This window comes from Trichomonas vaginalis, chromosome IV (assembly GCF_026262505.1).
Source record: "Trichomonas vaginalis G3 chromosome IV, whole genome shotgun sequence".
NCBI lineage: Eukaryota > Parabasalia > Trichomonadida > Trichomonadidae > Trichomonas > Trichomonas vaginalis.
The window spans coordinates 8,403,331-8,427,429 of NC_067206.1; the positions used below are offsets into that span (position 1 = coordinate 8,403,331).

Below are 24,099 nucleotides of genomic sequence, written 5' to 3' on the forward strand. Positions count from 1 at the left end.
AAGATACAAAATTTATTACATTTAGAATTAATGCATTAATATATGCATTTGTTCCGTACCGAAAATGAACTTTACAAAAAGTGACATGAAAAGTCTTAATTACATTAAAGCCAAATGTAAACTTCATTGAGAAAAAGCAGTTTTGTCTCGTATTCAACGTAAAATCTTCAAAAGAAGACTAAACAAAAAGTGCTACACTGATAACAAAGATGAATTTCACATGGAACGCGATGATTCAATAACTGCAGAGTTGCGACATACAATTGCGGAAAATGTATGGACAACCACATGTAATGGTGGAGAACCATCGTATCTTTCAGAGGTCGAATTACTTGATTTTTATGGTGAAATCAATCAAAGAGCAAAAGGTCTTGCATGTGAAAAGGTAATCGAAGCTTATCAGATTGCCTACGAATTACTGGAGTATAGATACAGCAGAGCTTTATATCTAGCTGGCCTTGTTCATCCAGACGAATTTCCAACAAGAGGAAAAAGAATTGTTTACTTCGCTAGAAGTATATCTCCCCTCAAGATCATGGTTAAACAGAGTTTGCTCTGATCTCAACATTGAGATCAAAAGCTCAAAAGAAAATGAGGAAAAACGAGCAAAGTACTGTAACACAGCAACAGTTGCTAACTTCTTACATTAATTTCAGTATACGGCAGGAATTGATCCATGGAATAAGTGGAGTATTTATGAAACATCTCTGCTTCATCAAAGCGTTACAAAGTTATCTGCACTGAAAGCAACCCTCCTTTAACCAAAGAAGAGCATGAATTTGTGCTTGTTACTAGTATCTTCCCATATAATTCTGAAGGATACCGGATGAAACCATTTATTATTGTTCCAGGAATATAAAATTGTTCACAGGAACTCCGCTCCGTGAGAGCATTCCTTACAGGACAATCTTATGGATGGATGACAAAGAAGATATGGGATATCTTTAATTTAACTTTTATTATCGAAATCCAGAGATATCGCTCAAGTCTTGATGCTATCACAGCAGCTCAGCATAATATCGTATTCGGTGATAATCATATCAGCCGAGTAAGTTATTTTACTTGCAAACTTTTGAGTCTCTTCAGAATTGAACTCTTGACATTTCCAGCTTACTGCACAGTAGTTCTCCAGTTATTTGATGTAGGATGTGCAGCATCTTTGAGATCAAAGAATAACAGGTTAAAATATGTTCCGCTTTACACATATGAGCAAGATAATTTATCAAATACCCCAAAACCAAGGTTAAAAATTGTAAGAATTTTAATTGATGCTTGTGATTAAGTCAATGCATCAGTATGGTATTCATCCGTGGAACCCAGATAAAGCCTTATCCAACGAATTAACAAACAAAACATCAAACGCAATACCAAATCCCACATATATATTTAATTCTTCTTGCAAAAAATTAACATCTGACGCCGAATTACTTAAAATTGCGCAATTTGAAGCAATCAAATTCAAACATTAAATCAAGCACTGATAGTTATTGTAACAAATATTTCGAATTATTTAGATTATTATCCTCCAAATACAAAAATTCTCAGCAAAGGGATGAAATTGAGTCAATTTAATGGAGCAAAACGAAGTGAGGTGAAATTCACCACTTTGACACCTCGTATTTTTCAGATATATCGATTAATATTGAGTTTTATTGGGATGGAAAACATACTGAAAAACCTGCAATATCAACACCTTTTTATATAATATTGAATAAATAAAAATTTGTTTTTATTTTCCAAAAGATATATGATACATTTTATTATACAGGTTAAAAACTGTCTAGCTTTTGCTTTTAGTGCTCGACCAGAGGCATACATTGAAAATACAATCCTCTCCATGGTTTTTGTGTAGGATCTGATCTTCTCAAAACGATGATATTGACTATTATTATATGAATTGAATGTATTTATGAATATTTCGAAATTTTAATATAAATAATTTATTAAAAATAAAAATTGAACGTAAGTACAAAAAATATAATTTGAAAGCAAATTAAAAATTAACGATACGATAATTTGGAACTTTTACCTTTTGCCAATAAATATAAAAATAAAATTTTGGGAATTGGAACTTAAGAGTAGAGAGACCTTTGTTGATATGTATGAGGCTATGTATTTATGTGTAGATCTGAGTAAGCTTGGTTATCATATAGCGGTTTCTGATGAAATTGAGAACCTCGGAGACCCAAGACCTTTGTTGATATGTATGAGGCTATGTATTTGTGCGTAGTCATTAAACCCATTCTTGCAAATTAGAATATTATTTTATTTGTTATATTGAGCTTTCTTCCTGATAATTTGCATATCTTCAAAATCATTAAAGTAAGTAAAATCAGTTGTTTTTTCGGTGATTAATCTTAATTCTTCGCATTATATTTCTTTTTTTTGAAAAATCTTACTGTTTGGGGAAATTCTCTTTGCGAAATCTGTTGGCCTGAGGATTATCTGGTTGAATAAAAATATGTTCAATTCCCCTTTCGCATAATAATTAATGAAATTGTGTTTTATTTTCGAGAGTGTGCAAAACGTTCCCACTTCTTGAGAGGTACGTTTTGCAAATTTTTTTCTTTCATACATAGAAGATTTTTGGAAGATGATTGATCTCTACATGATATTATATCATATTTCTACATTGAGTCCTTAACAATATTAAATTGCAGGGTTTTCAAATCAAAAAACTAACTTTCGCTCTTTCAGGTCAAATCAGCAAGGCTCTTCTATATAGGTGTTGGATATATTATCAAACTGAAATGAAACTTTCCAGAGATGTCCATAAAATTATTTTGCAAAACATCCCTCTCAAAAAGTGGGAACGTTTTTGCAATTTTTCTTTATTTTTTGTACCATTATCGGTCCATAGAGCGAAATGGGGACCAGGTATTGTGCTTAATGCACGTTTGAGTACATTTGTTGTATACTCTGCAGTTTTCTGAGAAAAAGATTATGAGTGATCTCGTTTTTTCTTAAAGTCATTTTTTTCTTATCAAAAAAAATTAAAATTACGTAAAACTATGACAAAATTACGTAATTCACAATTTTAATGCTGAAAAATAGGAATATAAGCTTATAATACTACAGGTAGATTGAGCATCGATGCGCGCTAATGCCAACATGATTAATTTGAGTCGGTTTTATATATTATTGGAAATTAATCACAAATTGTCCATGAATATAAGTTATATTCTTCGATATTATGAGTTAATGAAGGCTACAATATTTGTAATCATGATTGGCTAGTTAAAATCTATTAGAATAAAAGAAATTGTAATTTAATAATATTGAATTGACATTTTAAATAATTTGAGGTCTAATCCATTATGAGTATGGTTATTACAGGTCACTTATTATTATTCTTTGATATACAAAGAGTTAAAACGATTTGGTAATGAGATATTGTAGAAAATAAAAATAACTGTAATCTATTGAAACTGATAAAAAAAATTAAATCCATTTTTTTTTATTCATATGTTATTATTGATGAGAATTAGATTCATTTAAAATTGAATACATATTTTTGAGAGAGTCAAAAATTTCAGGATCGATTTCATCTTCGCATTCATCCAAATATATTCTAAGCTCGGAATTTTCAAATGCATTCAAAATATTGGCAAAGTTTTCTTTACAAGAAGAGTTAAATAAAATTTCTTGTAAACAATTAATAATAAATTTTGGGTTAAATTCAACAAAATCCGAAAGAATTTCAAACACCTTTTCAAATTTGTCATTAAATATCGAAAGGGATATTGAATCTTTTATGATAATAGCGATGAGGATATTTATCAAAATTTCCTTATTTTTGAAGAGTGCGGGATAAATTTGTCAAGTGTCACTTTTCAATAACCTTAAATTACGCTGTTCTAATTTTTTAAAAAATAACCTTAAATTATATTTGAAGAAATTATGTCTATGATATATGTTTTATTCTAGAATCTTGGAGTTTTCATGCACTACACAAGAGCTCCAAGGTTCCAAGAGTGAATGCTCAATAGCAATTATAGAGATGTACCTTTTCAAAATGACTTTTACTGATTAAATTTAATCAATAGAAGACATTTTGAAAAGGTACCTCTACAATTAGATATACAAGAGATTCAAAGCTTCATTTCAGATAGATTTGAAACTTTGAAACTCTTGGTAGATTTTGAGTGAATGCTGACAATCATCTTTGAGAAGGTTTTCTTAAAGAAAACCTTCTCAAAGAGGTTTCTCAGGAGCCCTGAGGCTCCCTTTCGTAATGATTGGGAGCCTTGGGGCTCCTGAGACGAAGAATGGCTTCGCCGAATCTTTGATCAGCAGAGGCCAAATGAAAAGGCCTCTACTGATGGATTCTCAGGAGCCCTGAGGCTCCCTTTCGTAATGATTGGGAGCCTTGGGGCTCCTGAGACGAAGAATGGCTTCGCCGAATCTTTGATCAGCAGAGGCCAAATGAAAAGGCCTCTACTGATGGATTCTCAGGAGCCCTGAGGCTCCCTTTCGTAATGATTGGGAGCCTTGGGGCTCCTGAGACGAAGAATGGCTTCGCCGAATCTTTGATCAGCAGAGGCCAAATGAAAAGGCCTCTACTGATGGATTCTCAGGAGCCCTGAGGCTCCCTTTCGTAATGATTGGGAGCCTTGGGGCTCCTGAGACGAAGAATGGCTTCGCCGAATCTTTGATCAGCAGAGGCCAAATGAAAAGGCCTCTGCTGATGGATTCTCAGGAGCCCTGAGGCTCCCTTTCGTAATGATTGGGAGCCTTGGGGCTCCTGCAGCAGAGTATCGCTCCGCTCCATTAATTTTTTTTAAAAAAAAGTGCCGTGTGGCAAATTTGTCCTGTTCCCTCTCCTAACACATAACTCCACAACTACCCAAGTACTATATTGCCACTCCTTCCCGCATTGCATTTGAGAAACATTAAAAGTGGCGACAAGTGCACTTGCCATGGCATATTGTTGCGCGTATATACTACTTCTAATGAAAGAAGCAGTATATACGCGCAATTCGAGTGAGATTGCAGCAGAAAGTCGAGAAGAGAGCCCTTTCTTAAGGTTAGGACTCCCTTCTCGACTTTATTATACAATGAAATATAAATCATAGTATATTTTTGTCACTTTTCACATCGTATTACCCCGATAGAAACAAAACAAAACGACTTTCTTGATATATCAATAAATGGCACGGATAATTTATTGGATGCATTGGAAAAATATTTTAATACATATCCTATTGAGCAAAATCGATTTCAAAAAGATGAAATATTAGAATGGCCCAAGTATTTAATCATACAATTAAACTTTCGTAAGACGAAATGGTGGAAGTGAAGTGATGTTGAAACCTTGATATTTCCTCGAAATTTCTACAAAACATATATTAGACATAAAGCATATATCTTATTTTATTAAGAATGTTGAATAATAATATTATTAAATATTAAGCTTTAAAAAAGCTAATTAAATTCAAAAATGAATATATATTATTATTGGATAAATATTAATCAGAACAAATGATTTTTTTATTAATGCTATGTAATAAACAGAAATTCATCAAAAGTGACAGCTCTCAATTTTTGACATTTGTAAATTCTAAATTGAATGAGAAAAATGAAATAACACTAAGCATAATACAATATTCTAGATTTAATTATAATTAGGAAAAAGTTAGTTTTGAGAGTACTTTTCATAGGCATATAGAATGAAATCTTCTGAAAAATAATATCACATAAACTCATATTATTTTCTAATATATAACTATTTTATATAAAAATCAAATTCAATGATCTTAAAAGCGAAGGATAAACCTCAAAATTTACGAATATAATGAGTGGGAATATAATGCTTATCTATCATAAAACCATATGAAATATCAATTTTTGCTTTACGCCTAATTTTTGACGACAATTAGCAAAAAATGTTAAATGTTAACACTCAGTCCATTTGAATATGAAAAATAAAATTGACTTTGATTAAATGTTTTTATTTATCATGCAATTCTTCTTGCGACCAAAGATTTGAATAAAAGTTCAAAAAATAAGATAGCTTAAAAAATAATATACGGTAGTGTTTACTAATAGATGAATAGTATATAAATTCTATTAAAATGGATTTGATCCAAAAAAATATATAAAATTTGATCATAAATAAAATCGTTTTAAATTACTTCTTCATTTAAATTATAACAATTATTTTTGATTTTTATTTATCATCCACATTCAAATTTGAATCTTATCACAAAAGAAGGACCACTTTTATGACTACTGCCAAATCTATAAACAGAGAATGGCTATTTGAAGCTAAAAGAAGAATAGAAGAAGGTGAATATTACAAAAGTGTGGGAAAGGAAGTTGAATTGGAAAATGGTAAAATTAAATTGAATGTTGCCGAAAATACAATAAGAAGAGCATTTCAACTTCAAGAAATCGAATTACCAAAAGTTAGTCGCGGCAGAAAACCAAATCCACCAACATTTGAACAAAAACAATTAATTAATTCTTGTGTTTCACAATATAAAGGAGGAATTTCAAAAACTTATTTATTGATTAAAAGGTTTCAAAATATTGTTCAAAATCCCGATTGTGAGAAAGAAAAAGAAGAAATTGCAAAAGAATTTGAAAATATAGAAGATTTGACAAAAGATCAAATTTTTGACAATTTACAAAAAATAAAGCCTCATCAAGTGGAAAAATTTATGATGGAATCAGGTTTATCTTCAAAAAGAGATTACAAACCAGCAGATCCACCTACCAAATATCGTGCCATATCAAAGAATTTGATATGGCACTGCGATATTCATTACCTTCACGGTAATGTTTCTTTTCCATTCTTTGCCATATTGAATGATATGACACGTAAAGTTCTCAAAACTAAATTATTGAAAAACAAGTCTTCCAACTCAACAGCGAATATTTTAAGAAAACTTTTAGAGGAGTTTATCCCTTACTGCATCTGGACCGATAACGGCGGTGAAAACCGCGGTGAATTCGGCCAGGTTATGCAGGAAAACGGAATAGTTTGGAAGCACACCTTGCCGTATATGCCAAGACAGAACGGCAAGGTGGAGCGCCTGTGGCCAAGCTTAGAAAAGTTTTTGCCAGACGAGTTGGATGATATTCAACAAATCAAGGACTCAGTTCAGCAGTTCATTGAAAAATACAACAATACACCACATTTATCTCTCGATATTAATCCAAAAACGAATAGTAATTACACTCCTAACGAATTATTCGAAGTTTCAAAATTTTGGTACGAGCCAGAAATGCAAAAATGGGAGTTATATATCAAAGAGGAATGGGTTTTAGCAAAATTTGAATAATTACATCATTTTAAATGACTTCTAAACAATTTTATTTATGATCAAATTTTATATATCTTTTTGGATCAAATCCATTTTAATAGAATTTATATACTATTCATCTATTAGTAAACACTACCGTATATTATTTTTAAGCTATCTTATTTTTTGAAATTTTATTCAAATCTTTGGTCGCAAGAAGAATTGCATGATAAATAAAAACATTTAATCAAAGTCAATTTTATTTTTCATATTCAAATGGACTGAGTGTTAACATTTAACATTTTTTGCTAATTGTCGTCAAAAATTAGGCGTAAAGCAAAAATTGATATTTCATATGGTTTTATGATAGATAAGCATTATATTCCCACTCATTATATTCGTAAATTTTGAGGTTTATCCTTCGCTTTTAAGATCATTGAATTTGATTTTTATATAAAATAGTTATATATTAGAAAATAATATGAGTTTATGTGATATTATTTTTCAGAAGATTTTGTGTTCTTCTTCAAAATTTTATTTTTTATTAAAAAGAATCTTTACAAAATATACATTTACTTTAATTAATATTTAAAAACGTGCTCTATCAAAAGTTCCAAAAATTCAATATTATAGCTTTTCTGAGGTGTCACTTTTGATGAATTTCTGTTTTCAACACTAGACAAAAACAATTATATTAGATGCACATGATTAACATCTCTTGGTCTGATGATGTTTTTCAATTAAAAGATTATTATATACAGTTGAATTTACAAAATTCTTAATTCATAATTGCATGGCACAAGAGAGGTATGATCTGCTTATATGTTAATGATAGATATACCATATTATTTCCATTACTATAAATAACTTAAAGAAATATATCTTCTAAGTGTATTTTTTGTTCAATTTTGTTTGAAAAAAAAATTAAAACGCATTTCTTATCTTGTTTAGCTTTGATAAGTTGGATTAAATAATATTACTAAATACAAATCATGATAACAATTATATATCCATGCTAAATGCCTGAAGATCTGGTGAAAATATTGAGATATGCCTCACTTCCATCATTTCGTCTTACCACATAAAAATATGTGATTTTTAAAACAAGTTAGCTGATATGCTTTTAACAAAACCGAATCAAAAGTATTCAAAAAAATCTGAAATTGTAAAATATCTTAATCAAAAATAAAGGGTTGATCTTCATTTTCGGGATTTCAAAAAAATTTGGAATTTCACCTCCCAAACACACAGATTGTCCAGTTCATTGGCATAGAGAATATCCGATTTCCAGTGTTTTACTCTGAATCTTATTAGTTAAATACCGAATTTCGAACATAAATTCATCAAAATCGAATAAAGAGACTACCAAAAACGACACAAATATAATCAAGTCACAATCATTTAACAGGAACTCCTTAAATGAAGATTTTTACAATTTTAATCTCTATATTTTAGAAAAAAATATGCTCAGTCACAAACACAATTACTATGTTATGGAACAAGGCATTGACACTCGAATCTCTGGCCAATTCGAGGAACATCCAAAATTTCAATAATCTTATCCCACAGAATCCATAGCCCAAAAACTTTAATTTGCATAGTACATTTGAAGACGAATAATATTAGTCCAATTTTTTTTAACTTTGAAATTTTCAAAGATACAAAATTTATTACATTTAGAATTAATGCATTAATATATGCATTTGTTCCGTACCGAAAATGAACTTTACAAAAAGTGACATGAAAAGTCTTAATTACATTAAAGCCAAATGTAAACTTCATTGAGAAAAAGCAGTTTTGTCTCGTATTCAACGTAAAATCTTCAAAAGAAGACTAAACAAAAAGTGCTACACTGATAACAAAGATGAATTTCACATGGAACGCGATGATTCAATAACTGCAGAGTTGCGACATACAATTGCGGAAAATGTATGGACAACCACATGTAATGGTGGAGAACCATCGTATCTTTCAGAGGTCGAATTACTTGATTTTTATGGTGAAATCAATCAAAGAGCAAAAGGTCTTGCATGTGAAAAGGTAATCGAAGCTTATCAGATTGCCTACGAATTACTGGAGTATAGATACAGCAGAGCTTTATATCTAGCTGGCCTTGTTCATCCAGACGAATTTCCAACAAGAGGAAAAAGAATTGTTTACTTCGCTAGAAGTATATCTCCCCTCAAGATCATGGTTAAACAGAGTTTGCTCTGATCTCAACATTGAGATCAAAAGCTCAAAAGAAAATGAGGAAAAACGAGCAAAGTACTGTAACACAGCAACAGTTGCTAACTTCTTACATTAATTTCAGTATACGGCAGGAATTGATCCATGGAATAAGTGGAGTATTTATGAAACATCTCTGCTTCATCAAAGCGTTACAAAGTTATCTGCACTGAAAGCAACCCTCCTTTAACCAAAGAAGAGCATGAATTTGTGCTTGTTACTAGTATCTTCCCATATAATTCTGAAGGATACCGGATGAAACCATTTATTATTGTTCCAGGAATATAAAATTGTTCACAGGAACTCCGCTCCGTGAGAGCATTCCTTACAGGACAATCTTATGGATGGATGACAAAGAAGATATGGGATATCTTTAATTTAACTTTTATTATCGAAATCCAGAGATATCGCTCAAGTCTTGATGCTATCACAGCAGCTCAGCATAATATCGTATTCGGTGATAATCATATCAGCCGAGTAAGTTATTTTACTTGCAAACTTTTGAGTCTCTTCAGAATTGAACTCTTGACATTTCCAGCTTACTGCACAGTAGTTCTCCAGTTATTTGATGTAGGATGTGCAGCATCTTTGAGATCAAAGAATAACAGGTTAAAATATGTTCCGCTTTACACATATGAGCAAGATAATTTATCAAATACCCCAAAACCAAGGTTAAAAATTGTAAGAATTTTAATTGATGCTTGTGATTAAGTCAATGCATCAGTATGGTATTCATCCGTGGAACCCAGATAAAGCCTTATCCAACGAATTAACAAACAAAACATCAAACGCAATACCAAATCCCACATATATATTTAATTCTTCTTGCAAAAAATTAACATCTGACGCCGAATTACTTAAAATTGCGCAATTTGAAGCAATCAAATTCAAACATTAAATCAAGCACTGATAGTTATTGTAACAAATATTTCGAATTATTTAGATTATTATCCTCCAAATACAAAAATTCTCAGCAAAGGGATGAAATTGAGTCAATTTAATGGAGCAAAACGAAGTGAGGTGAAATTCACCACTTTGACACCTCGTATTTTTCAGATATATCGATTAATATTGAGTTTTATTGGGATGGAAAACATACTGAAAAACCTGCAATATCAACACCTTTTTATATAATATTGAATAAATAAAAATTTGTTTTTATTTTCCAAAAAGATATATGATACATTTTTATTATACAGGTTAAAAACTGTCTAGCTTTTGCTTTTAGTGCTCGACCAGAGGCATACATTGAAAATACAATCCTCTCCATGGTTTTTGTGTAGGATCTGATCTTCTCAAAACGATGATATTGACTATTATTATATGAATTGAATGTATTTATGAATATTTCGAAATTTTAATATAAATAATTTATTAAAAATAAAAATTGAACGTAAGTACAAAAAATATAATTTGAAAGCAAATTAAAAATTAACGATACGATAATTTGGAACTTTTACCTTTTGCCAATAAATATAAAAATAAAATTTTGGGAATTGGAACTTAAGAGTAGAGAGACCTTTGTTGATATGTATGAGGCTATGTATTTATGTGTAGATCTGAGTAAGCTTGGTTATCATATAGCGGTTTCTGATGAAATTGAGAACCTCGGAGACCCAAGACCTTTGTTGATATGTATGAGGCTATGTATTTGTGCGTAGTCATTAAACCCATTCTTGCAAATTAGAATATTATTTTATTTGTTATATTGAGCTTTCTTCCTGATAATTTGCATATCTTCAAAATCATTAAAGTAAGTAAAATCAGTTGTTTTTTCGGTGATTAATCTTAATTCTTCGCATTATATTTCTTTTTTTTGAAAAATCTTACTGTTTGGGGAAATTCTCTTTGCGAAATCTGTTGGCCTGAGGATTATCTGGTTGAATAAAAATATGTTCAATTCCCCTTTCGCATAATAATTAATGAAATTGTGTTTTATTTTCGAGAGTGTGCAAAACGTTCCCACTTCTTGAGAGGTACGTTTTGCAAATTTTTTTCTTTCATACATAGAAGATTTTTGGAAGATGATTGATCTCTACATGATATTATATCATATTTCTACATTGAGTCCTTAACAATATTAAATTGCAGGGTTTTCAAATCAAAAAACTAACTTTCGCTCTTTCAGGTCAAATCAGCAAGGCTCTTCTATATAGGTGTTGGATATATTATCAAACTGAAATGAAACTTTCCAGAGATGTCCATAAAATTATTTTGCAAAACATCCCTCTCAAAAAGTGGGAACGTTTTTGCAATTTTTCTTTATTTTTTGTACCATTATCGGTCCATAGAGCGAAATGGGGACCAGGTATTGTGCTTAATGCACGTTTGAGTACATTTGTTGTATACTCTGCAGTTTTCTGAGAAAAAGATTATGAGTGATCTCGTTTTTTCTTAAAGTCATTTTTTTCTTATCAAAAAAAATTAAAATTACGTAAAACTATGACAAAATTACGTAATTCACAATTTTAATGCTGAAAAATAGGAATATAAGCTTATAATACTACAGGTAGATTGAGCATCGATGCGCGCTAATGCCAACATGATTAATTTGAGTCGGTTTTATATATTATTGGAAATTAATCACAAATTGTCCATGAATATAAGTTATATTCTTCGATATTATGAGTTAATGAAGGCTACAATATTTGTAATCATGATTGGCTAGTTAAAATCTATTAGAATAAAAGAAATTGTAATTTAATAATATTGAATTGACATTTTAAATAATTTGAGGTCTAATCCATTATGAGTATGGTTATTACAGGTCACTTATTATTATTCTTTGATATACAAAGAGTTAAAACGATTTGGTAATGAGATATTGTAGAAAATAAAAATAACTGTAATCTATTGAAACTGATAAAAAAAATTAAATCCATTTATTTTTTATTCATATGTTATTATTGATGAGAATTAGATTCATTTAAAATTGAATACATATTTTTGAGAGAGTCAAAAATTTCAGGATCGATTTCATCTTCGCATTCATCCAAATATATTCTAAGCTCGGAATTTTCAAATGCATTCAAAATATTGGCAAAGTTTTCTTTACAAGAAGAGTTAAATAAAATTTCTTGTAAACAATTAATAATAAATTTTGGGTTAAATTCAACAAAATCCGAAAGAATTTCAAACACCTTTTCAAATTTGTCATTAAATATCGAAAGGGATATTGAATCTTTTATGATAATAGCGATGAGGATATTTATCAAAATTTCCTTATTTTTGAAGAGTGCGGGATAAATTTGTCAAGTGTCACTTTTCAATAACCTTAAATTACGCTGTTCTAATTTTTTAAAAAATAACCTTAAATTATATTTGAAGAAATTATGTCTATGATATATGTTTTATTCTAGAATCTTGGAGTTTTCATGCACTACACAAGAGCTCCAAGGTTCCAAGAGTGAATGCTCAATAGCAATTATAGAGATGTACCTTTTCAAAATGACTTTTACTGATTAAATTTAATCAATAGAAGACATTTTGAAAAGGTACCTCTACAATTAGATATACAAGAGATTCAAAGCTTCATTTCAGATAGATTTGAAACTTTGAAACTCTTGGTAGATTTTGAGTGAATGCTGACAATCATCTTTGAGAAGGTTTTCTTAAAGAAAACCTTCTCAAAGAGGTTTCTCAGGAGCCCTGAGGCTCCCTTTCGTAATGATTGGGAGCCTTGGGGCTCCTGAGACGAAGAATGGCTTCGCCGAATCTTTGATCAGCAGAGGCCAAATGAAAAGGCCTCTACTGATGGATTCTCAGGAGCCCTGAGGCTCCCTTTCGTAATGATTGGGAGCCTTGGGGCTCCTGAGACGAAGAATGGCTTCGCCGAATCTTTGATCAGCAGAGGCCAAATGAAAAGGCCTCTACTGATGGATTCTCAGGAGCCCTGAGGCTCCCTTTCGTAATGATTGGGAGCCTTGGGGCTCCTGAGACGAAGAATGGCTTCGCCGAATCTTTGATCAGCAGAGGCCAAATGAAAAGGCCTCTACTGATGGATTCTCAGGAGCCCTGAGGCTCCCTTTCGTAATGATTGGGAGCCTTGGGGCTCCTGAGACGAAGAATGGCTTCGCCGAATCTTTGATCAGCAGAGGCCAAATGAAAAGGCCTCTGCTGATGGATTCTCAGGAGCCCTGAGGCTCCCTTTCGTAATGATTGGGAGCCTTGGGGCTCCTGAGACGAAGAATGGCTTCGCCGAATCTTTGATCAGCAGAGGCCAAATGAAAAGGCCTCTGCTGATGGATTCTCAGGAGCCCTGAGGCTCCCTTTCGTAATGATTGGGAGCCTTGGGGCTCCTGCAGCAGAGTATCGCTCCGCTCCATTAATTTTTTTTAAAAAAAAGTGCCGTGTGGCAAATTTGTCCTGTTCCCTCTCCTAACACATAACTCCACAACTACCCAAGTACTATATTGCCACTCCTTCCCGCATTGCATTTGAGAAACATTAAAAGTGGTGACAAGTGCACTTGCCATGGCATATTGTTGCGCGTATATACTACTTCTAATGAAAGAAGCAGTATATACGCGCAATTCGAGTGAGATTGCAGCAGAAAGTCGAGAAGAGAGCCCTTTCTTAAGGTTAGGACTCCCTTCTCGACTTTATTATACAATGAAATATAAATCATAGTATATTTTTGTCACTTTTCACATCGTATTACCCCGATAGAAACAAAACAAAACGACTTTCTTGATATATCAATAAATGGCACGGATAATTTATTGGATGCATTGGAAAAATATTTTAATACATATCCTATTGAGCAAAATCGATTTCAAAAAGATGAAATATTAGAATGGCCCAAGTATTTAATCATACAATTAAACTTTCGTAAGACGAAATGGTGGAAGTGAAGTGATGTTGAAACCTTGATATTTCCTCGAAATTTCTACAAAACATATATTAGACATAAAGCATATATCTTATTTTATTAAGAATGTTGAATAATAATATTATTAAATATTAAGCTTTAAAAAAGCTAATTAAATTCAAAAATGAATATATATTATTATTGGATAAATATTAATCAGAACAAATGATTTTTTTATTAATGCTATGTAATAAACAGAAATTCATCAAAATGACAGCTCTCAATTTTTGACATTTGTAAATTCTAAATTGAATGAGAAAAATGAAATAACACTAAGCATAATACAATATTCTAGATTTAATTATAATTAGGAAAAAGTTAGTTTTGAGAGTACTTTTCATAGGCATATAGAATGAAATCTTCTGAAAAATAATATCACATAAACTCATATTATTTTCTAATATATAACTATTTTATATAAAAATCAAATTCAATGATCTTAAAAGCGAAGGATAAACCTCAAAATTTACGAATATAATGAGTGGGAATATAATGCTTATCTATCATAAAACCATATGAAATATCAATTTTTGCTTTACGCCTAATTTTTGACGACAATTAGCAAAAAATGTTAAATGTTAACACTCAGTCCATTTGAATATGAAAAATAAAATTGACTTTGATTAAATGTTTTTATTTATCATGCAATTCTTCTTGCGACCAAAGATTTGAATAAAATTTCAAAAAATAAGATAGCTTAAAAATAATATACGGTAGTGTTTACTAATAGATGAATAGTATATAAATTCTATTAAAATGGATTTGATCCAAAAAAATATATAAAATTTGATCATAAATAAAATCGTTTTAAATTACTTCTTCATTTAAATTATAACAATTATTTTTGATTTTTATTTATCATCCACATTCAAATTTGAATCTTATCACAAAAGAAGGACCACTTTTATGACTACTGCCAAATCTATAAACAGAGAATGGCTATTTGAAGCTAAAAGAAGAATAGAAGAAGGTGAATATTACAAAAGTGTGGGAAAGGAAGTTGAATTGGAAAATGGTAAAATTAAATTGAATGTTGCCGAAAATACAATAAGAAGAGCATTTCAACTTCAAGAAATCGAATTACCAAAAGTTAGTCGCGGCAGAAAACCAAATCCACCAACATTTGAACAAAAACAATTAATTAATTCTTGTGTTTCACAATATAAAGGAGGAATTTCAAAAACTTATTTATTGATTAAAAGGTTTCAAAATATTGTTCAAAATCCCGATTGTGAGAAAGAAAAAGAAGAAATTGCAAAAGAATTTGAAAATATAGAAGATTTGACAAAAGATCAAATTTTTGACAATTTACAAAAAATAAAGCCTCATCAAGTGGAAAAATTTATGATGGAATCAGGTTTATCTTCAAAAAGAGATTACAAACCAGCAGATCCACCTACCAAATATCGTGCCATATCAAAGAATTTGATATGGCACTGCGATATTCATTACCTTCACGGTAATGTTTCTTTTCCATTCTTTGCCATATTGAATGATATGACACGTAAAGTTCTCAAAACTAAATTATTGAAAAACAAGTCTTCCAACTCAACAGCGAATATTTTAAGAAAACTTTTAGAGGAGTTTATCCCTTACTGCATCTGGACCGATAACGGCGGTGAAAACCGCGGTGAATTCGGCCAGGTTATGCAGGAAAACGGAATAGTTTGGAAGCACACCTTGCCGTATATGCCAAGACAGAACGGCAAGGTGGAGCGCCTGTGGCCAAGCTTAGAAAAGTTTTTGCCAGACGAGTTGGATGATATTCAACAAATCAAGGACTCAGTTCAGCAGTTCATTGAAAAATACAACAATACACCACATTTATCTCTCGATATTAATCCAAAAACGAATAGTAATTACACTCCTAACGAATTATTCGAAGTTTCAAAATTTTGGTACGAGCCAGAAATGCAAAAATGGGAGTTATATATCAAAGAGGAATGGGTTTTAGCAAAATTTGAATAATTACATCATTTTAAATGACTTCTAAACAATTTTATTTATGATCAAATTTTATATATCTTTTTGGATCAAATCCATTTTAATAGAATTTATATACTATTCATCTATTAGTAAACACTACCGTATATTATTTTTAAGCTATCTTATTTTTTGAAATTTTATTCAAATCTTTGGTCGCAAGAAGAATTGCATGATAAATAAAAACATTTAATCAAAGTCAATTTTATTTTTCATATTCAAATGGACTGAGTGTTAACATTTAACATTTTTTGCTAATTGTCGTCAAAAATTAGGCGTAAAGCAAAAATTGATATTTCATATGGTTTTATGATAGATAAGCATTATATTCCCACTCATTATATTCGTAAATTTTGAGGTTTATCCTTCGCTTTTAAGATCATTGAATTTGATTTTTATATAAAATAGTTATATATTAGAAAATAATATGAGTTTATGTGATATTATTTTTCAGAAGATTTTGTGTTCTTCTTCAAAATTTTATTTTTTATTAAAAAGAATCTTTACAAAATATACATTTACTTTAATTAATATTTAAAAACGTGCTCTATCAAAAGTTCCAAAAATTCAATATTATAGCTTTTCTGAGGTGTCACTTTTGATGAATTTCTGTTTTCAACACTAGACAAAAACAATTATATTAGATGCACATGATTAACATCTCTTGGTCTGATGATGTTTTTCAATTAAAAGATTATTATATACAGTTGAATTTACAAAATTCTTAATTCATAATTGCATGGCACAAGAGAGGTATGATCTGCTTATATGTTAATGATAGATATACCATATTATTTCCATTACTATAAATAACTTAAAGAAATATATCTTCTAAGTGTATTTTTTGTTCAATTTTGTTTGAAAAAAAAATTAAAACGCATTTCTTATCTTGTTTAGCTTTGATAAGTTGGATTAAATAATATTACTAAATACAAATCATGATAACAATTATATATCCATGCTAAATGCCTGAAGATCTGGTGAAAATATTGAGATATGCCTCACTTCCATCATTTCGTCTTACCACATAAAAATATGTGATTTTTAAAACAAGTTAGCTGATATGCTTTTAACAAAACCGAATCAAAAGTATTCAAAAAAATCTGAAATTGTAAAATATCTTAATCAAAAATAAAGGGTTGATCTTCATTTTCGGGATTTCAAAAAAATTTGGAATTTCACCTCCCAAACACACAGATTGTCCAGTTCATTGGCATAGAGAATATCCGATTTCCAGTGTTTTACTCTGAATCTTATTAGTTAAATACCGAATTTCGAACATAAATTCATCAAAATCGAATAAAGAGACTACCAAAAACGACACAAATATAATCAAGTCACAATCATTTAACAGGAACTCCTTAAATGAAGATTTTTACAATTTTAATCTCTATATTTTAGAAAAAAATATGCTCAGTCACAAACACAATTACTATGTTATGGAACAAGGCATTGACACTCGAATCTCTGGCCAATTCGAGGAACATCCAAAATTTCAATAATCTTATCCCACAGAATCCATAGCCCAAAAACTTTAATTTGCATAGTACATTTGAAGACGAATAATATTAGTCCAATTTTTTTTAACTTTGAAATTTTCAAAGATACAAAATTTATTACATTTAGAATTAATGCATTAATATATGCATTTGTTCCGTACCGAAAATGAACTTTACAAAAAGTGACATGAAAAGTCTTAATTACATTAAAGCCAAATGTAAACTTCATTGAGAAAAAGCAGTTTTGTCTCGTATTCAACGTAAAATCTTCAAAAGAAGACTAAACAAAAAGTGCTACACTGATAACAAAGATGAATTTCACATGGAACGCGATGATTCAATAACTGCAGAGTTGCGACATACAATTGCGGAAAATGTATGGACAACCACATGTAATGGTGGAGAACCATCGTATCTTTCAGAGGTCGAATTACTTGATTTTTATGGTGAAATCAATCAAAGAGCAAAAGGTCTTGCATGTGAAAAGGTAATCGAAGCTTATCAGATTGCCTACGAATTACTGGAGTATAGATACAGCAGAGCTTTATATCTAGCTGGCCTTGTTCATCCAGACGAATTTCCAACAAGAGGAAAAAGAATTGTTTACTTCGCTAGAAGTATATCTCCCCTCAAGATCATGGTTAAACAGAGTTTGCTCTGATCTCAACATTGAGATCAAAAGCTCAAAAGAAAATGAGGAAAAACGAGCAAAGTACTGTAACACAGCAACAGTTGCTAACTTCTTACATTAATTTCAGTATACGGCAGGAATTGATCCATGGAATAAGTGGAGTATTTATGAAACATCTCTGCTTCATCAAAGCGTTACAAAGTTATCTGCACTGAAAGCAACCCTCCTTTAACCAAAGAAGAGCATGAATTTGTGCTTGTTACTAGTATCTTCCCATATAATTCTGAAGGATACCGGATGAAACCATTTATTATTGTTCCAGGAATATAAAATTGTTCACAGGAACTCCGCTCCGTGAGAGCATTCCTTACAGGACAATCTTATGGATGGATGACAAAGAAGATATGGGATATCTTTAATTTAACTTTTATTATCGAAATCCAGAGATATCGCTCAAGTCTTGATGCTATCACAGCAGCTCAGCATAATATCGTATTCGGTGATAATCATATCAGCCGAGTAAGTTATTTTACTTGCAAACTTTTGAGTCTCTTCAGAATTGAACTCTTGACATTTCCAGCTTACTGCACAGTAGTTCTCCAGTTATTTGATGTAGGATGTGCAGCATCTTTGAGATCAAAGAATAACAGGTTAAAATATGTTCCGCTTTACACATATGAGCAAGATAATTTATCAAATACCCCAAAACCAAGGTTAAAAATTGTAAGAATTTTAATTGATGCTTGTGATTAAGTCAATGCATCAGTATGGTATTCATCCGTGGAACCCAGATAAAGCCTTATCCAACGAATTAACAAACAAAACATCAAACGCAATACCAAATCCCACATATATATTTAATTCTTCTTGCAAAAAATTAACATCTGACGCCGAATTACTTAAAATTGCGCAATTTGAAGCAATCAAATTCAAACATTAAATCAAGCACTGATAGTTATTGTAACAAATATTTCGAATTATTTAGATTATTATCCTCCAAATACAAAAATTCTCAGCAAAGGGATGAAATTGAGTCAATTTAATGGAGCAAAACGAAGTGAGGTGAAATTCACCACTTTGACACCTCGTATTTTTCAGATATATCGATTAATATTGAGTTTTATTGGGATGGAAAACATACTGAAAAACCTGCAATATCAACACCTTTTTATATAATATTGAATAAATAAAAATTTGTTTTTATTTTCCAAAAAGATATATGATACATTTTTATTATACAGGTTAAAAACTGTCTAGCTTTTGCTTTTAGTGCTCGACCAGAGGCATACATTGAAAATACAATCCTCTCCATGGTTTTTGTGTAGGATCTGATCTTCTCAAAACGATGATATTGACTATTATTATATGAATTGAATGTATTTATGAATATTTCGAAATTTTAATATAAATAATTTATTAAAAATAAAAATTGAACGTAAGTACAAAAAATATAATTTGAAAGCAAATTAAAAATTAACGATACGATAATTTGGAACTTTTACCTTTTGCCAATAAATATAAAAATAAAATTTTGGGAATTGGAACTTAAGAGTAGAGAGACCTTTGTTGATATGTATGAGGCTATGTATTTATGTGTAGATCTGAGTAAGCTTGGTTATCATATAGCGGTTTCTGATGAAATTGAGAACCTCGGAGACCCAAGACCTTTGTTGATATGTATGAGGCTATGTATTTGTGCGTAGTCATTAAACCCATTCTTGCAAATTAGAATATTATTTTATTTGTTATATTGAGCTTTCTTCCTGATAATTTGCATATCTTCAAAATCATTAAAGTAAGTAAAATCAGTTGTTTTTTCGGTGATTAATCTTAATTCTTCGCATTATATTTCTTTTTTTTGAAAAATCTTACTGTTTGGGGAAATTCTCTTTGCGAAATCTGTTGGCCTGAGGATTATCTGGTTGAATAAAAATATGTTCAATTCCCCTTTCGCATAATAATTAATGAAATTGTGTTTTATTTTCGAGAGTGTGCAAAACGTTCCCACTTCTTGAGAGGTACGTTTTGCAAATTTTTTTCTTTCATACATAGAAGATTTTTGGAAGATGATTGATCTCTACATGATATTATATCATATTTCTACATTGAGTCCTTAACAATATTAAATTGCAGGGTTTTCAAATCAAAAAACTAACTTTCGCTCTTTCAGGTCAAATCAGCAAGGCTCTTCTATATAGGTGTTGGATATATTATCAAACTGAAATGAAACTTTCCAGAGATGTCCATAAAATTATTTTGCAAAACATCCCTCTCAAAAAGTGGGAACGTTTTTGCAATTTTTCTTTATTTTTTGTACCATTATCGGTCCATAGAGCGAAATGGGGACCAGGTATTGTGCTTAATGCACGTTTGAGTACATTTGTTGTATACTCTGCAGTTTTCTGAGAAAAAGATTATGAGTGATCTCGTTTTTTCTTAAAGTCATTTTTTTCTTATCAAAAAAAATTAAAATTACGTAAAACTATGACAAAATTACGTAATTCACAATTTTAATGCTGAAAAATAGGAATATAAGCTTATAATACTACAGGTAGATTGAGCATCGATGCGCGCTAATGCCAACATGATTAATTTGAGTCGGTTTTATATATTATTGGAAATTAATCACAAATTGTCCATGAATATAAGTTATATTCTTCGATATTATGAGTTAATGAAGGCTACAATATTTGTAATCATGATTGGCTAGTTAAAATCTATTAGAATAAAAGAAATTGTAATTTAATAATATTGAATTGACATTTTAAATAATTTGAGGTCTAATCCATTATGAGTATGGTTATTACAGGTCACTTATTATTATTCTTTGATATACAAAGAGTTAAAACGATTTGGTAATGAGATATTGTAGAAAATAAAAATAACTGTAATCTATTGAAACTGATAAAAAAAATTAAATCCATTTATTTTTTATTCATATGTTATTATTGATGAGAATTAGATTCATTTAAAATTGAATACATATTTTTGAGAGAGTCAAAAATTTCAGGATCGATTTCATCTTCGCATTCATCCAAATATATTCTAAGCTCGGAATTTTCAAATGCATTCAAAATATTGGCAAAGTTTTCTTTACAAGAAGAGTTAAATAAAATTTCTTGTAAACAATTAATAATAAATTTTGGGTTAAATTCAACAAAATCCGAAAGAATTTCAAACACCTTTTCAAATTTGTCATTAAATATCGAAAGGGATATTGAATCTTTTATGATAATAGCGATGAGGATATTTATCAAAATTTCCTTATTTTTGAAGAGTGCGGGATAAATTTGTCAAGTGTCACTTTTCAATAACCTTAAATTACGCTGTTCTAATTTTTTAAAAAATAACCTTAAATTATATTTGAAGAAATTATGTCTATGATATATGTTTTATTCTAGAATCTTGGAGTTTTCATGCACTACACAAGAGCTCCAAGGTTCCAAGAGTGAATGCTCAATAGCAATTATAGAGATGTACCTTTTCAAAATGACTTTTACTGATTAAATTTAATCAATAGAAGACATTTTGAAAAGGTACCTCTACAATTAGATATACAAGAGATTCAAAGCTTCATTTCAGATAGATTTGAAACTTTGAAACTCTTGGTAGATTTTGAGTGAATGCTGACAATCATCTTTGAGAAGGTTTTCTTAAAGAAAACCTTCTCAAAGAGGTTTCTCAGGAGCCCTGAGGCTCCCTTTCGTAATGATTGGGAGCCTTGGGGCTCCTGAGACGAAGAATGGCTTCGCCGAATCTTTGATCAGCAGAGGCCAAATGAAAAGGCCTCTACTGATGGATTCTCAGGAGCCCTGAGGCTCCCTTTCGTAATGATTGGGAGCCTTGGGGCTCCTGAGACGAAGAATGGCTTCGCCGAATCTTTGATCAGCAGAGGCCAAATGAAAAGGCCTCTCTGATGGATTCTCAGGAGCCCTGAGGCTCCCTTTCGTAATGATTGGGAGCCTTGGGGCTCCTGAGACGAAGAATGGCTTCGCCGAATCTTTGATCAGCAGAGGCCAAATGAAAAGGCCTCTGCTGATGGATTCTCAGGAGCCCTGAGGCTCCCTTTCGTAATGATTGGGAGCCTTGGGGCTCCTGCAGCAGAGTATCGCTCCGCTCCATTAATTTTTTTTAAAAAAAAGTGCCGTGTGGCAAATTTGTCCTGTTCCCTCTCCTAACACATAACTCCACAACTACCCAAGTACTATATTGCCACTCCTTCCCGCATTGCATTTGAGAAACATTAAAAGTGGCGACAAGTGCACTTGCCATGGCATATTGTTGCGCGTATATACTACTTCTAATGAAAGAAGCAGTATATACGCGCAATTCGAGTGAGATTGCAGCAGAAAGTCGAGAAGAGAGCCCTTTCTTAAGGTTAGGACTCCCTTCTCGACTTTATTATACAATGAAATATAAATCATAGTATATTTTTGTCACTTTTCACATCGTATTACCCCGATAGAAACAAAACAAAACGACTTTCTTGATATATCAATAAATGGCACGGATAATTTATTGGATGCATTGGAAAAATATTTTAATACATATCCTATTGAGCAAAATCGATTTCAAAAAGATGAAATATTAGAATGGCCCAAGTATTTAATCATACAATTAAACTTTCGTAAGACGAAATGGTGGAAGTGAAGTGATGTTGAAACCTTGATATTTCCTCGAAATTTCTACAAAACATATATTAGACATAAAGCATATATCTTATTTTATTAAGAATGTTGAATAATAATATTATTAAATATTAAGCTTTAAAAAAGCTAATTAAATTCAAAAATGAATATATATTATTATTGGATAAATATTAATCAGAACAAATGATTTTTTTATTAATGCTATGTAATAAACAGAAATTCATCAAAAGTGACAGCTCTCAATTTTTGACATTTGTAAATTCTAAATTGAATGAGAAAAATGAAATAACACTAAGCATAATACAATATTCTAGATTTAATTATAATTAGGAAAAAGTTAGTTTTGAGAGTACTTTTCATAGGCATATAGAATGAAATCTTCTGAAAAATAATATCACATAAACTCATATTATTTTCTAATATATAACTATTTTATATAAAAATCAAATTCAATGATCTTAAAAGCGAAGGATAAACCTCAAAATTTACGAATATAATGAGTGGGAATATAATGCTTATCTATCATAAAACCATATGAAATATCAATTTTTGCTTTACGCCTAATTTTTGACGACAATTAGCAAAAAATGTTAAATGTTAACACTCAGTCCATTTGAATATGAAAAATAAAATTGACTTTGATTAAATGTTTTTATTTATCATGCAATTCTTCTTGCGACCAAAGATTTGAATAAAAGTTCAAAAAATAAGATAGCTTAAAAAATAATATACGGTAGTGTTTACTAATAGATGAATAGTATATAAATTCTATTAAAATGGATTTGATCCAAAAAAATATATAAAATTTGATCATAAATAAAATCGTTTTAAATTACTTCTTCATTTAAATTATAACAATTATTTTTGATTTTTATTTATCATCCACATTCAAATTTGAATCTTATCACAAAAGAAGGACCACTTTTATGACTACTGCCAAATCTATAAACAGAGAATGGCTATTTGAAGCTAAAAGAAGAATAGAAGAAGGTGA

The 24,099-nt window shown here is 30.6% G+C and overlaps 3 protein-coding genes across 3 annotated transcripts, besides 19 other annotated features; all 3 read left to right on the forward strand.

The window, feature by feature from the left end:
- Positions 1-220: 220 nt before the first annotated feature.
- Positions 221-559, forward strand: TVAGG3_0052100 (uncharacterized protein; the record flags this gene model as incomplete). The annotated part of the gene is made up of 1 exon (XM_051221075.1): positions 221-559. One exon carries the CDS (start codon positions 221-223, stop codon positions 557-559), a length of 339 nt encoding a protein of 112 aa, XP_051106061.1.
- Positions 560-3,801: 3,242 nt separating this feature from the next.
- Positions 3,802-4,819: a mobile genetic element.
- Positions 4,786-4,819: a terminal%2Cinverted (terminal inverted repeat of MuDR-4N1_TV transposon ID:TVAGG3_0052110).
- A 685-nt stretch (positions 4,820-5,504) lies between these two features.
- Positions 5,505-5,541: a mobile genetic element.
- Positions 5,505-5,541: a terminal%2Cinverted (terminal inverted repeat of Banshee-A3 transposon ID:TVAGG3_0052120).
- A 683-nt stretch (positions 5,542-6,224) lies between these two features.
- Positions 6,225-7,283: a mobile genetic element.
- A 601-nt stretch (positions 7,284-7,884) lies between these two features.
- Positions 7,885-7,922: a mobile genetic element.
- Positions 7,885-7,922: a terminal%2Cinverted (terminal inverted repeat of Banshee-A3 transposon ID:TVAGG3_0052140).
- Positions 7,923-9,122: 1,200 nt separating this feature from the next.
- Positions 9,123-9,461, forward strand: TVAGG3_0052150 (uncharacterized protein; the record flags this gene model as incomplete). Its single annotated transcript, XM_051221076.1, has 1 exon — positions 9,123-9,461. One exon carries the CDS (start codon positions 9,123-9,125, stop codon positions 9,459-9,461), a length of 339 nt encoding a protein of 112 aa, XP_051106062.1.
- Positions 9,462-12,706: 3,245 nt separating this feature from the next.
- Positions 12,707-13,846: a mobile genetic element.
- Positions 13,813-13,846: a terminal%2Cinverted (terminal inverted repeat of MuDR-4N1_TV transposon ID:TVAGG3_0052160).
- A 685-nt stretch (positions 13,847-14,531) lies between these two features.
- Positions 14,532-14,567: a mobile genetic element.
- Positions 14,532-14,567: a terminal%2Cinverted (terminal inverted repeat of Banshee-A3 transposon ID:TVAGG3_0052170).
- A 682-nt stretch (positions 14,568-15,249) lies between these two features.
- Positions 15,250-16,308: a mobile genetic element.
- A 601-nt stretch (positions 16,309-16,909) lies between these two features.
- Positions 16,910-16,947: a mobile genetic element.
- Positions 16,910-16,947: a terminal%2Cinverted (terminal inverted repeat of Banshee-A3 transposon ID:TVAGG3_0052190).
- Positions 16,948-18,147: 1,200 nt separating this feature from the next.
- TVAGG3_0052200 (uncharacterized protein) lies at positions 18,148-18,486 on the forward strand (the record flags this gene model as incomplete). The annotated part of the gene is made up of 1 exon (XM_051221077.1): positions 18,148-18,486. The coding sequence occupies one exon, from the start codon at positions 18,148-18,150 to the stop codon at positions 18,484-18,486; it is 339 nt and encodes a 112-aa protein (XP_051106063.1).
- Positions 18,487-21,731: 3,245 nt separating this feature from the next.
- Positions 21,732-22,626: a mobile genetic element.
- Positions 22,593-22,626: a terminal%2Cinverted (terminal inverted repeat of MuDR-4N1_TV transposon ID:TVAGG3_0052210).
- A 685-nt stretch (positions 22,627-23,311) lies between these two features.
- Positions 23,312-23,348: a mobile genetic element.
- Positions 23,312-23,348: a terminal%2Cinverted (terminal inverted repeat of Banshee-A3 transposon ID:TVAGG3_0052220).
- Positions 23,349-24,031: 683 nt separating this feature from the next.
- Positions 24,032-24,099: part of a mobile genetic element that runs on past the window's edge.